Source organism: Vipera ursinii (genome assembly GCF_947247035.1).
Source record: "Vipera ursinii genome assembly, chromosome: 9".
Lineage (NCBI taxonomy): Eukaryota > Metazoa > Chordata > Lepidosauria > Squamata > Viperidae > Vipera > Vipera ursinii.
In genome coordinates this window covers 24,999,232-25,012,834 of record NC_139523.1, presented here as the reverse complement: position 1 = coordinate 25,012,834, position 13,603 = coordinate 24,999,232, and the positions used below count along the sequence as shown (strand labels likewise).

The 13,603-nt window shown below is 56.0% G+C and overlaps 3 protein-coding genes across 12 annotated transcripts in view; 2 read left to right on the top strand and 1 right to left on the bottom strand.

Moving 5' to 3' along the window:
* Positions 1-480: 480 nt before the first annotated feature.
* FBXO27 (F-box protein 27) lies at positions 481-5,277 on the bottom strand. Of its 2 annotated transcripts, XM_083369013.1 has the most exons (5): positions 4,731-5,277; positions 4,304-4,427; positions 3,516-3,611; positions 2,816-2,954; positions 481-1,627 (listed from the first exon to the last, which is right to left on the bottom strand). In XM_083369013.1, exons 1-5 carry the CDS (start codon positions 5,083-5,085, stop codon positions 1,427-1,429), a joined length of 915 nt encoding a protein of 304 aa, XP_083225139.1. In that variant the 5' UTR covers positions 5,086-5,277; the 3' UTR covers positions 481-1,426. The 2 variants fall into 2 exon arrangements, with proteins under 2 accessions (XP_083225139.1, XP_083225140.1); XM_083369014.1 differs by lacking the exon at positions 2,816-2,954 and having other exon boundaries at positions 1,458-1,627.
* An 18-nt stretch (positions 5,278-5,295) lies between these two features.
* On the top strand, positions 5,296-12,415 carry ACP7 (acid phosphatase 7, tartrate resistant (putative)). Of its 8 annotated transcripts, XM_083369009.1 has the most exons (14): positions 5,353-5,743; positions 6,001-6,142; positions 6,459-6,659; positions 7,624-7,806; positions 7,891-7,916; positions 8,104-8,201; positions 8,374-8,436; positions 9,075-9,189; positions 9,273-9,386; positions 9,635-9,692; positions 10,327-10,394; positions 10,766-10,837; positions 11,179-11,316; positions 11,646-12,415. In XM_083369009.1, exons 2-14 carry the CDS (start codon positions 6,040-6,042, stop codon positions 11,709-11,711), a joined length of 1,305 nt encoding a protein of 434 aa, XP_083225135.1. In that variant the 5' UTR covers positions 5,353-5,743; positions 6,001-6,039; the 3' UTR covers positions 11,712-12,415. The 8 variants fall into 8 exon arrangements, 7 of the variants coding, with proteins under 7 accessions (XP_083225131.1, XP_083225132.1, XP_083225133.1 ...); XM_083369005.1 differs by lacking the exon at positions 5,353-5,743 and adding an exon at positions 5,296-5,321 and having other exon boundaries at positions 7,891-8,201; positions 9,075-9,386; XR_014493236.1 differs by lacking the exon at positions 11,646-12,415 and having other exon boundaries at positions 5,339-5,743; positions 7,891-8,201; positions 9,269-9,386; positions 11,179-11,277.
* A 38-nt stretch (positions 12,416-12,453) lies between these two features.
* The window catches only part of PAK4 (p21 (RAC1) activated kinase 4), a 41,529-nt gene continuing 40,379 nt past the window's right edge, over positions 12,454-13,603 (top strand). Inside the window, exon 1 of one of the 2 annotated variants that reach the window (XM_083369905.1) lies at positions 12,454-13,052. The gene's annotated coding sequence lies outside the window, so the exon portion shown is untranslated. Of the gene's footprint in view, positions 13,053-13,292; positions 13,467-13,603 lie in introns of those variants that run through there. The other variant, XM_083369903.1, reaches the window with a different exon arrangement.

Below are 13,603 nucleotides of genomic sequence, written 5' to 3'. Positions count from 1 at the left end.
TGGCTGCTCCGCTGGTCATTTCCTACCTCCATAGCCGAGATCGGCCACCCGAAACCCACCTTGGCTGAAACAAGTTTTGAGAGACACGGCCGCCTCTGGCTGTCCGTCGTTGGCTCCGTCTTCTTCTGCCGGATCCATTATGGCCCAAGTCTGGAGCACCGACTCCCAGGAGGCTGCCCTCTCTCTGGCCCCTGTTGGTTTTCAGTTGCCCCAGAGGGTCCCCCTGACCCACCTCCTCCTGCCCCCTCAAGAGCCCCTGAGAGCCACCTGCAGAAAAGGTCCTGGGGTCTCCAAGGCAGCCCCCACCTCACAATGGGGGCCAAAACATCCTGAACCCCAACCTGTGGCATCTTGGTCAGAATCCTGATGGGGACCACGAGGGTTGGGGCTCCCTCTGGCTTCCCCTTACGCCCCTTTGGGAAGTCGGACAATGGAGGTGCTGGAATCCCCTTCCCAGGTTGGCCTCCAACTTTGTCCTCTGGAAAAGGGCTGTTTTGTGACAGCCCCTATGATGCCCCCCCCCCCAGGCTGATGTGTTTTCTCTTTCCCTTCATGGGGATTAAGTGCAGGGCTGCTTATTTGTGTAATTCCTTGCACAACTACACTGGGGAATATTTTTTGTCCTTGTGTTTGATTCAGTCAGAAAAGAAAGATCCATTGTTAATGAAAGCACGCTTTATTAAAGCCATAGAGAAGCAAAGCCGGATCTGAAATGTTGTGCCCAAAGCATCTGCTTAACTCTTCCCTTCTCCCCTGGTTATCTGACTTTCTGATTACACCCAAACAAATTGTTTGGCTAACAGCCTCTGGCTTGGCAGGCTGGAGGGTCTCACATTCCCTTCCATGACCTTGGAACGGCCAGCAGCTTCCACTGGATTCCCCTCATCCCAGCCGCCCCTCTACCTCACTGCCGCTCCATACATTTATTCCTGGACGGGGTGAAGGGCGGGAGCTATGGGCACATTTTCCCCTGCTTGATCCAAAAAGATATTGATGTGGTAACTTTTGCTTTGATAAGTGTGGACGACCAGCACTGAGAGGAAGTGGAACAGTAGAACAGAAGGCTGTGGGATTCTGGGAGTTGAAGTCCACAAGTCTTAAAGCTGCCAGGGTTGGATACCCCTGAAGTAGACAGATGCTGCTACGGAGCGATGTTGCCACATATCCAAGACAGAAGGGAAATCCCCTACCCAGAGGGGGCAGGGGGGCAGGAAGAGGAACTCCAATCCTACCACCCCCACCTTGCAAGTCAGCTTCACTCCTGAATTTCAAAGCAGCAATTTACGTCCTTCCTCCAGATCTCCCTGAAGTATATTGCATTATGCAAGAATGATTGAAAACCTTCCAACGGTTTATTTTACAGTTATATTCAGGAATATCCCTGGGGTTCCTCATACTCATTTTTCGCCAGGTCAGAAATACGATTTTAGAGGCAAAAATGGGAAGATTGAGAGGAAGCAAGCCCAGACTCCAGGGATTCTGGAGACTCCGAGGAAAACTGGATTACGACGGAAGAGTTTGTCACCCGGGCACCGTAGTGCCCTGCCCAGAACCGCGTGTCTTTCCCTCTGTGTCTAAAACGTACGTAGCGGACTCCGCGGCCGTATCTCCTGAATGCGTGGGTTACCTGGAGAGACAGAGAAATGAAGAGACAGAGGCTCAGCCATCTCTTGGACTCAGGAGAAGAGTTTTATGAAGCAGAAGCTTCTTCATTTGTCATTTATTGACATTTTTTAGAATACTTTATTTACAATTTTAATCATTCATAGCAGGAGCTGTGGTGGTGCAGTGGTAGAATGCAGCATTCCAGGCACACCTGCCCACTGCCAGGAGTTGGATCCTGGCGGGGCTCAAGGTTGATACAGCCTTCCATCTGTGAGCCACTTAGAGGGGGCTGTAAAGCACTGTGAAGCGGTATATAAGTCTAAGTGGTGTTGCTATTTATTTGTTACGATCTTATTACCGTTGTTTAGAAAAGCGTATTTAACGTGATCTCACCCAGCTACTTGCACTTTGGGGTGCAGCCTTTCTGAAAACTGGGGTAGCCTGTGAACTTGTTACAAGATCTCCTTAAAGTGCCACGGGCCCCCATCCAGGAACACGGAGTTTCTGATTCTGAGTTGCTTTACGGTCTAGTTGGTCCTCGATGTACGGCCTCAACTGAGCCCAAAATTTCCATTGCTAAGTGAGGCAGTTGTTGAGTGACTTTTGCCCCATTTTACTGCCTTTTTTGTCACAGTTGTTACAAGAATCACTGCAGTTGTAAAGTGAATCATGCAGTCATTAAACAAATCTAGCTTCCCCCACTGACTTTGTGCATCAGGTCCTAAAAGGGGAATCACGTGATCCCAGGACAGCGTAACTGTCAAAATGAGGTGCTTGTTACCAAATGCCTGAATTTTGATTATGTGACCGTGAGGATGCTACAACTGTCATGAGTGAAAAAGGGTCACGTCACTTTTTCAGTGCTGTTGTAACTTCAAACAATTATTAAATGAATGCTTTAATAATTAAATCGAGGACTGCCTGCAGTATAATACCTGTGAACATTTTAATTGATTCTGCTTGAATGTCGCTGTTTGCTTGGTCTTCTTTTTCTTTTAAAACCCCCCTCACCTATTTGTGCAACCCCTAGATACAAAATCTGTATTCTTCTTTCCTGGCTATTTTAAGACACTTTAATTCCCAGCACTTAGTAAAATGTGCGTAAGAGAAGGAGAAAGAGAAGAAGAGGAAGAAAACAGCAACGAGCCCACGGGCAGTGACTTTCGGCAACCAAACAAGAGAGGCTTGAAGCCAGTGTGGCAAGCAGCACCTTGTGGTAGGCGGCGTCATTCCCGTTAGGGATGGGATCTGGTTTGGCTTCAAAAAGATCAATCTTCTTTCTTTTATTAGCTGCCAAGAGGGCAACAGAGAGCTCATATGCACAGCCGCTGTCCTGACAGCCACCCCACCTGCAAGAATCAGGGAGATGAAATGACAACGCTTCAGGGACAAGCGTGCAGAACCAGAAGCGCTGGAAACCTCCTGTGGGTGTTCAATGTCCACAATAGCAACCGGCCTGTCCAGGCTTTGGACACTCCATCTGACCACACACACCGATGTTCCTCCTTTCCTCTGAAATGGAAAGACTGAGGTCGTCTAATCTAACCCGTCTTCTATCAGGAGACCCCGTGCCCTTCTGGACAAATAGTTGTCCAATCTCTTCTTAAAAACCTCTAGTGTTGGAGCACCCACAACTTCTGGAGACAAGTTGTAAGGAAGTTTCTCCTTAGTTCCAGGTTGCTTCTCTTCTTAATAAGTTTCCACCCATTGCTTCACGTCCTGCCTTCAGGTGCTTTGGAGAATAGTTTGACCCGCTCTTTTTTGTGGAAGCCCTTCAAATACTGGAGCATTGCTAGTGTGTCACTAGTCTTTATTACACGACAATTCAGATACAGCCACCCGAGGACCAAAGAGCCCTGTGCTGTTTCTCTCTTCGGGCACCCAAGGAGCCAGGAGGGAACAACACTCACCAGTCAGTGATGACAATATCAGGCTGGTAAGTGTCCAGCAGATCCTGCCAGAAACCCTCCTTCAGCAAATCGATCACCTGCTCCTTCTGACACCACCTTGATTGAGAAAAGAGGGTGGAGAAGAGAGGCAGAGGTGAAAGGCCTGTCTGACCTGGAGCCAGAGCTCACTCAACAACGCAGAGCCCTGAAAAACAGGTAGTTCTCAACCTATAACAGCTCGACTGGTCTGGTGGCCTAGTGGCAAAGACGCTTGCCTCACTTAAATATCTGCTGTGAACTTGGATTAGGCATCCGGCTAGTAAATGCTCGGCTCCATCTAGTCGTCCTGACTCCACCCCGATACAGGGGATTGCAGGGCCATAAAAAGGGAGGCTTTTTGAAGTGGCCGTGCAAAATTACAACAGCACTGGAAAAAAAGACTTATGAGGAGTTTTCACACAACTGTTGCAGCATCCCGAGAGACATATGATCAACATTCAGATGCTCGGCAACTGAGGCATATTTATGACAGTCTCAGCATCGTGTGCTCATCTTTCGCAACTTCTGACAAGCAGGGCCAATGGGGAAGCCAGACTTGCTTAAGGAACATGCAATTCACTTAACACTTCTTGTGGCAAGAAAAGTCATAAATTGGGCCAAAGCTCAATTAACTGTCTGGCTTAGCAGTAAAAAATTTGGGGCTCGGTTGTGGCCTTAAGGACTACCTGAAGCAGAGGACGATGTTCATACTGATGGGAAACCTCCACAGGATTCTTCCCAAGCAACCCAGGGAGAAATCTGGCACTCACCGAAAGGAGGAGGCAAAGCAGGTCTGGGCCTTGGCACCTTCCAGGGGTCTCCAATTGTTTACCACGCTCCACCCATCATTCCATTCAGGAAATTCGCAGTGGACAGCCCAGTGTCGGAACTGCTCTACAGGCACAGAGGGAGGCTTTTGGAGGCAAAGCAAAGCTTGGCACCTTCTTTCTGTTCGCTTCCCAGCTGGCTACAGCAACTTCTGGAGCGAGGCTTGCGCAGCACGTGCTGGGGGAGACGCTGCCGTCGAGGCGACCCCAAAGGGAAGGAGCCTGCGGGGCACCGACCGACCCCGAAGCGGCGATCCGCAAGCAAAGCGAGGCGCCCCGGGAAGCCCAGAAGGGAGGGGCGGCGCCCGAGATGCAGCTGGGGCCGCTTCCTTCTGCCTCCTCCGAGCGACGGGGCGGCCGGGCTGCCTACCTGTCCCGCAGGGATTTCGGACGAGGTTCCTGCCCAGCGGCCGCAGGACGCCCAGGCGGCTCCAGCGCAGGCGGGGACAGCGGCGGGCGGCCTCCAGGGCGGCGCGCATCGAGGGCTCCCTTCGCCACTGCAGCTGCCAGGCGGCCGGGCCGTCCACCAGGTCCCTCCAGCGGCGGCAGACCAGCCGGCAGCGCGTGGCCAGCGTCTCGGGCGGCAGCCAGCTCAGGATCAGCGCCAGCACTTCCGCCACCTTCGCCTCCCCGGCCCGGGCCGTCGCGGCGCCCATCGTCGCGGTCCCGGGCCGGCCTCCGGGGCGGCCGCTGCGCTTGCCTCCCGGGACGCGCCGTCGAGACATTGCCGGGACTTTCAGCTCGCTCCGCGGCGATTCTTCCAGCTAGCGCGGTCCGCGACGCCCTCATTGGCGGACGCCGCGCGATTGGACAGCGCCTGGCCAATGAGCCCCGGCCTCTTGTTCCTGGAAAGCCCCGGCGGGGGAGGCGGCGCACTTCTTCGGATCCCGCCGGGTCCCTGTGCCCGACAGCTACAGGACTCTGCTGGTCGCTGCTGCGGGGTCTCCGCGTTCTGCGCCCGGTGCGCCACTTGCGGCAGCCTCGCAGCGACGGCTCTCGCCAGAAGGCTCCGCGTCCCCGGTTGGCAGAGCCCCCTCCCCCCCGGCTAAGCGATGCCCTGCCCGGACGTGGGTGCGGCGCGTGGACGGGGAGGCCGAGCCCCGGGACGGTCCGCTGCTCTCCTGGAGCCCACCCGGGCTTTGCCTCCGGCTTCTCTGATCGTTTCCCAAACTGGGCCGCTTCCAGCTGACTGGACTTCAACTCCCAGAATGCCCTCGTGGCTTCTCCCCCGCGGCCCCTCCGCCCGGCAGCTGCTGTTCCGGTGCCGTTTGCAGCCCGGCCTTCGCGGGGAAGAGCCCGCGCGGGAGGGGCTGCTCTGAGCCGCCGGCTCCTCCGCGCTTCCGGTCCGCTCCAGCCGGGCGACGGAGACTGGCAGCCCGTCCGGTGGGCGAGGGCGGCTCGTTCCCGCGCCGACTTTGGGGCAGGCTCGGGTGCTGCTGCGCGGCGGGGTCCCTAAAGCGACGCGGAGGGGCGCGATTAGGGCGGGCGACCTGCAGGCTGGGCCCGGTTCCAGAGCCTGGGAGTGGGTGGGAGAGCCCCCGTCCCGAGCTCCAGGCGGGGTCTGCGGGGAGCCCTCGGGCCTCCCTTCCAGGGACTGGAGGCGGCGGGCGGATTGCACGACCGCGTCTTGTGACTTGCAGGGCCGGCGTGACTCCGGCGGGGCCGTTGACGGCGGGAGCATGAGGCGAGGGGCGCGGCTGCTGGGCTTCCTCTGCCTGTGGCTGCCCCAGCTGCGGTGCGAGGGGCCTGTCCAGCCCGAGCAGGTGCACCTGTCTTATCCAGGTGAGCTTTGGGAGGAGACCGGCCTTCCTTCAGGTGTGCTGAAGTGCAAGTCGTGGGTGGTGGGTGGGCTGCCAGCCCGCCTGGGCACAGCGGGATTCAATGTCCAGTGGGCATTAACCTTTAACTTAACTTAAACCGGGACTTGGTTGGAGCCTGCTTGGTACAGTTCTTTGCCAACTCGGTTACCAACTTCCTGTGTAGGAAGACCTTTGCTCTGCATATTTATCCACCAGCCTTTTTTCCTTTGCCACTTTATGTAAAGAAGGAGCCATTTCCCCCTCCTTCAACGATCCTTGCCTTGCTGCTTTTGCTGCAGGAGACCCCACCTCCATGGTGGTCACCTGGACAACCTTTGACCCAGCCGAGTCCCTTGTAGTCTTTGGCCAGGCTCCAGGGAAGAACCTCTCTCACAGGGCCAGCGGAAATGCGACACGCTTTGTGGATGGCGGCCGCCTGGGCCGCACCATGTTCATTCATCGAGTCACCCTCCGCGACCTTCTTCCAGGACAGAACTACCGTAAGGGTTTGGGGCATCTCGTTCTTGGCAGGGCACTGCAGAGAGCACCCCCGCTTCTGCCTGGGACAGCACCTCATGGATTGCACGGTCAATATAGGTGGCCACCAAGAGAAGCCCCAGTGATCTGAGGGGGGACACAACTAGTCATCTTACACCAATTTGTTTAGTGAAAAAAGTGACTTACGACAGTTACAATCTTTGCAGTATCCCTCTGATCACATGATCAAAATTCAGGTTTGGCAACTGGCTTGTATTTATGACAGTTGCAGCGTCCCAGGGTCCCCTTTTGCGAACTTCTGACCGTCAAAGTCAATGGGGAGGCCAGATTCACTTAACAACTTCAGTGTTTCACTTAAGAACTGCTGGCAAGAAAGGTCATAAAATAGGGCAAATTCACTTGACAATGTCTCGGATAGCAAGAGAAATTTTGGGCTCAATTGCGGTTACAAGTCGAGCACAACCTGTACCCTAGAAGCCATAGCATGCTCTCATGAGGGGGGAGGAGGTGTCCAGCTGCCACCCATAGCCTAGGTCTCGCAGGCCTTCCGTTTCCTTATTGCTTTATTTTTCTGCCTGGCCGACCTCCTGAACTGCCTCTGGCTTGATAGAGGAGATCTCACTTCCTCAAAGCCTGTTGGAGAAATAGGCAAAGTATTTCTTGAAGCAGCAACTCTTGCTGGCAGCTTAGGAGGCAGAGTGCCAAGGCCCCCAGGTGGGAAGGAACTGACCTACCTCCTTGCAAGCCCCTTTCCTGTGGTGCTCTGCAGAGAACTGCCCTGGTTCCTGAAATGCCAGGGGCCCCAAAGTCCTGGTTGGGACCCCAAGAGCTGGAGACCCCCATTGGCGCAGCGGGTGAAGGAGGGGAGGGTGCTGCGGAGCACGCAAGGGTCAGCAACCGGAAGGGCTGGGCTGCCCGGTCAGGCCCTGGGTCTGGAGACCTCCCTCTGCTTCTCTGTCCTTGCAGTCTATCGCTGTGGGAGCCCGTGGGGCTGGAGCCGGCCCTATGGCTTCCGAGCATTGCCGAATGGCAGCAGCTGGAGCCCCCGATTCGCCATTTTTGGAGACATGGGCTTGGAAAACCCCCAGTCCTTGCCCCGGTTGCAGAGGGAGGCTCAGCAGGGCTGGTACGACGCTGTGCTTCACATAGGTAGGCTGAGTGGCTGTCCAGCTCTTCCCTCTTCCCTTCCTTTGACCGTGTCACCTTTGATGGTGACCCTCTTCCCCCCCCCAGGAGATTTTGCCTACGACCTGCACTCGGTAAGACATCTGGGAGCACCTCTGGCTGGAAAGGAAGACGCCTGGCTTGAAAACTCAGTCACTAGGCTGGACCCAGTGAGGCTGTTCCAAGAGGGCCGCATGGATGTGCCCATGGTGGGCAGAGGTGGGAGAACTCTGCTCCCGGGCACTGGCCCAATTCCAACCTCTGTCTGTTCTGCCCCTACAGGACAACGCCCTCGTTGGAGATGCCTTCATGCGGAAAATCGAGGCAGTGGCTGCCTTTGTGCCATATATGACGTGCCCAGGAAACCACGAGGAGATGTAGTGAGTGGGGCTGCAGGCTGGTTCTGGTAGCCTAGCTGTACCTTTCTGGGTGGCACTCCCTCTCCGGGACATCCAGGGTTTGCTGGAGGGGATTGTGAGGTCTGAAGAATGGAGAGGGTACCGTGTTTGTGGCTGCCCACCCTTCAGCCTTCTCCCTCCCTCTCCCTTGCAGCAATTTCTCCAACTACCGGTCCCGCTTCAGCATGCCCGGAGACACCGAGAGCCTCTGGTACAGGTGCGTCCCTGGGCTGCAAGGACACAAGGGCAAGACAGCCGAGACCCTCTTCCTCCCCAGCCCTCCAGTTGCTTTCATGGGGGAAAAGGAGGCCTGCAGGTGCTCCTGCCTTGTATGGCCATAGTATTAATGTCAGTCACACAAGACCGGTTCACCCATGAAGGTCCAATTACACTGCTTTATTGCTAAAAGCCTTTGCACAGGAATCTTCTCAACCAATAATCAGCACCTGCTTGGAGTTAGATAAGGGTCCACGCAACTCAAGGAAGGTTGGACTTAGTTTGCTTGCGGCTATGTAGGGATTCTAGGCTGATGCCTCTTTTAACTGTCCTAAGTTTTGCTTTTCCTTGTCCTACACACAACTACCCCGTAGGGAGGCTGAGACACAATTCCCGGTCCGAAGCCCCACAAGGAGAATCTCCAGCTAAAGATTCTGGCTCTCCCTGTCCCCAGTCCGTCACCTCCCCTGCTCCACCAGATTCCCTGTCTGGTCCTAGTGGCACCTGAGGCAAATCTGAGTGGAGGGCCTGGGCCTTGGGACCCCCATGGAGATGTCTCCCCAGCTTTTGGAGGAGGGGGCTCCTTTTTCCCCGCTTGCCCTCCTACACTTAGTGGCTGCCTGTCTTGGATCCTTCTAGCTGGGATGTGGGCCCTGCTCACCTCATTGCCTTCTCCACGGAGGTGTATTTCTACCTGAACTACGGGGAGCAGCTGGTGGCCAAGCAGTTCCAGTGGCTGGAGAGGGAGCTCCAGGTAGGCTGGACCCAGTTTGGGTGGGCAGAGCCAGTTTGTGCCAGGTACACATGAGCCTCTGGCTTTGTTCCTCTTGGAGGCAGGAGGCGAACCGGCCTGTGCGGCGTGGGGAGCGTCCCTGGATTATCACCATGGGGCACCGGCCCATGTACTGCTCCAACAACGACAAGGATGACTGCACCCAGTACGAGAGCACCGTAAGTGGCCAGGGAGAAGCCAGCTTGAGCCCCTGGCTTTCCTGACAAACATTTGTGGCTGCCCAACTTCACATTTAGCTGACCCCAGGCAGCTCACAGACATTGGGGAGTCTCTCTGCGCCTCCAGTGGGCCAGCCTCACCTGGGCCCGGGCCCCGACCCTTTCAGCCAGGAGGATAAGGCGGCAGTGTGACGGTGCTTCATTGTAAAATAAAGCCGTGAAGGCTTGAGGGCTTCTTGCCTTCCCAGGTTCGCAAAGGGCTGAAGCCGTACCGTTACGGGCTGGAGGACCTTTTCTTCAAGTACGGTGAGTCTTCCCAGCAGCCCCTGCACTCTACAGCCGAATGCACGTACCCAGGTGGTCCTCGACTTACAACAGTACATTTAGTGAGTGTTCAAAGTTACAACAGCACCAAAAAAAGTGACAGGACTGTTTTTCAGACTTACAACCCCTGGTCACGTGAGCAAAACTGAGGCGCCTGGCAACCGGTTCATATTTTCGGCGCCTGGTGTGTCCCGGGGTCACATGATCCCCTTTTGCGACCTGACAAGCAAAGTCAATGGGGGGAAGCCAGATTAGCAATCGTGTTACTCAGTCATCAACCACAGTGATTCAGTTAACAACTGTGGCAAGAAAGGTCGCAAAATGGGGCAAAACTAATTTGGGACTCATTGTGTAAAAAGGGGCGAAGCTTTGATCGCGCAGTTGCAACTGCCATCTTGACAAGGTGAGCCCCGTCCTTCCGTGCACAATTTGCTAAGGACAGATGGCTTCTGAGGCTGCAGGCGGAGGGGATCTGCCTTTGCTGCCCAGCACTGAGAGGAAGTCAGCAGGAAGGAGGGCTACATCCTGATGCAAGCCCACCCCGAGACCGCTCGCCTGCCCCTGCCCACTTGGGCTCCCCTGACTCCGCCTTCCTTCACTGCTTCTCTTTCTCCAGGGGTAGATTTGATGCTGTGGGCTCACGAGCATTCCTACGAACGGCTCTGGCCCCTCTACGACTTCAAGGTGAGGCCAGCTTTGGGGGGGGGGGGCAGGGGGCATCAGAATGGGCTGCCTTCCTTCTCCACTGCCCAGGGCAGCAGCTGAATTCTTTGCCTTCTGAGCTGGCCTGCAGCCCCTCGGGCCCCGACTCCCTTGGGTGAGCCGGGGGGCTCCCCCTGATTTTACGCCCCGCAGTGCCTGTCTCTGTGCCTGCCCCTTTTGTGGGGACGGAGAGCCACAAAGCAGCAAGAGGGACCAAGCGGCCCCAGTCCGCAGGTGGCCCCAACACAGAGAAGTGGCCCCACCATCTCTGGGCAGAGCAGAAGGGCAGGTCTGGCCCCCGGTGTTGCAATTTATTCTTTCTCTACCTTTTTTTCTTCTCGTTCCTCGTTCAGGTTTACAATGGGAGCACCACAGCCCCCTATACCAATCCCAGCGCCCCCGTCCACATTATCACGGGATCGGCTGTAAGTTTGCAAACAGGCAACATTAAATGTGAACTAACAATGGTGCATCTCTGAGCGTATACAGAGTTCTTTTCCTAAGAAGCTGCCTTTTTCCTGTGGAGTGTTTGGTGAAGTGGTCGAGTGGGAGTGGAGAGACATCATAAAATGGGCAAAACTCACTTAACGGCAGAAATTTGGGGGTCAATTGTGGTCATCAAGTCAAGGACTACCTATATGTGGGAGCACAGGGTGGAGAGAGCCTAGGGAGGGGAAGGGGAGGGCTGGCCTTAGGGCTGCACTCTGGGCCGGTGGGCATCAGAGGCAGAGCCACAGGCCCGTCAATCTCCTGCTCCCCCTCCCAGGGTTGCGTAGAGCAGCTGGACCCCTTCATCCCAGACCCGCGAGACTGGAGTGCTGTGCGGATTGAGGACTACGGCTACACCCGTATGCAGATCGTCAACAAGACCCACCTCTGGCTGGAGCAGGTCTCGGATGACCAGGTGGGAGCTTCAGCAGCCCCAAATCCTGGATTCGCACCATTGCTCTGTCTGGCTTGAGCTTTCATCCCTGTCAGGAGCAGCTCGTCCCCAGGTGTGCTTTGGGATGTGAATTTCCCGAGTCTCGTACCTGGCTGACAAGCAGCCTTGCCCCATCTGAGCTGGTCTTGAGCTGCAGCCCCAAGCCTTGCGTGGGAGATGCTTCAAGCAGAGCTCAGGATGGCAAGACCCCTCTCCCCTTCCTCTGTGGTAGCCAGACTTAGCTTGTCGTCAGATGCCATCTCCTTTTCCAGAGATTCCTCCAGGCGTGACCCTTTGCCTTTGGTTTCCAGAATGGGAAGGTCGTGGATAAGATTTGGCTGATCAAAGACCGGCCTGGCCCCGGGGCCTGGCACTGACCTGCACTGGAAGGTCTGGGAAGGCATCGCAGCGCCCTTCTGGTCCAGACAGCTGGCCAGGATCTCACCTTCTGAGCTCCAGCAGCTTCAACTGCAATCTGGCACCGTGTTCTCTGGCTTTGAATGTGAAGCAGTTTGCATGACCCCAAATGTGACCCCGGCTACAGAGGGGGTCAAAAAGTCAAGATGGAGACCTTGATCTATGGAGAAAAAATGGGAGTTTCAGTGATGTGGCTGCAGCTGCCCTCTTGATGGCCCTCTGCACTTACCTGTCTGCCCTTCCTTAATTTAGGGTTAGCTTGAGAGAGAAATGTTTTCATGTCCTTAGTGCAAACTGTCCCTACTTAAACACCGATAGGAATTGATTTGCTGCCTGCAGGGCTCACATCTTCTACTGCAAAACATTCAAATCTCTCTTGCTCTTTAATCCACTTCTTGCTGTCTCTTCCTCTCAGACAGCTGTTTTAATACTGTTAGAATTGAGGGCTCCCATCATTATCAGCTAATGGCAAATCATGCCCAAAGCTCTGGAGATGGCAGACTGGCCCAGAGCAATATGGAGTTATGGGTATCCACAAATTTATGGGATGCTGGTCTTTACTGTAGCATTAAAGATGAGAAGCACAGTTTGATTTTTTTCAGCTAATACTGTAATTACTCAAATAAAAGTCAGAAATAGAAGAAAAAAGGTGTTTATTTTTAAACCAGATGGTTATTTTTTATAAATTTCTGCCTGGATTGACTTACTGGTAGGATGGAATTTGCAATTTGGAAAACAGTAGTGGTTCTTAATGGAAACAGGTAATTGGCGGAAGGAGCAGGGCTGGCTCTTGCAGGGCACAGCCTCGGTGAAAGACACAAACGGGCATTTCTTACGAAACCTTGCAAAGGCTTTTGGCTGGGGGGTGGAGGGAGGGAAGGGCAGCTGGCGCTTCTTCCAAAGGGTGCAGCCAGGCAGGAATCCTGAGCCAGCCCTGCCCGAGAGCTGAAGCTGGGGGTGGGGTGGGGGGGTGGATTGTGTGTGCGTGTGTTTTCCTACTTGCTGATCGGATGGGAGACCACGCAGAGCCGGAGGCTGAGAAGAGCGGGAAGGAGCCCGGGCAAACCTCGTCCGTTGCTGCCCAGCAGACCGGGCCAGCTGGGCGGGAGATGCCCGTTTTACCTCTGGGAGTTGCCGGGAGGCTCTCTTGCCACTCGGACCCGGGACGTTCGGCAGGATCGGGCCGCACCGAGTGTGAGGACCAGCTCAAGGACGGCTGGACTCGGCGGTGGCTGCCGGGAAAGCAATCGAGTCTCCCCTCCCGCGGCAGTCTACCCCAGGGCTCGCCAGCCTTGGGAACGGTAAGACTTGCGGACTCAACTCCCAGAATTCCCCGGCAATCGCGACCGCAGCAAAACGGCGGAAGCGCCTCTTCACGCGCAACCATTCGCCCTCTCTCGCCCCGCCCCTCTCCCTCTCGACCAATAGCAGGTGGCCTCCTAGAGCGCCCTCCGGCACGCCGTTGCCTCATCAGGAGGAACCCTCCTCCTTCCGGCCGCCTCGAGGGGCGGGGCACTCTGTCGCCAGGCGACGGGGAGGCGCTTGTCCCCGGATGTTGCCCGGCCGCGGTTTGGCCGCCTCCCAAAATGGCGTCGTCGTTGTCGTCGTCGTGAACCGCACCGGGGCCGGCCTGCGCGGCGGCGGCGGCGACAACCACGGCAGCTGTTAAGCACCGACCGGCGGCGCCACCGAGGGGGAGGCGGGACAGCAGACGGGTGAGCTATCGCCGCGGTGGGCGATTGGGGGTCCTTCGGTGGGGCAGCCCCTCGCCTGAGGTCGCCTTCAGGGGCCTCCCGCAGGCTCGGCCGAAGCAGGCGCCCCTTTGGGGGGGCAGTGGGGCCTCGCCGGCTGA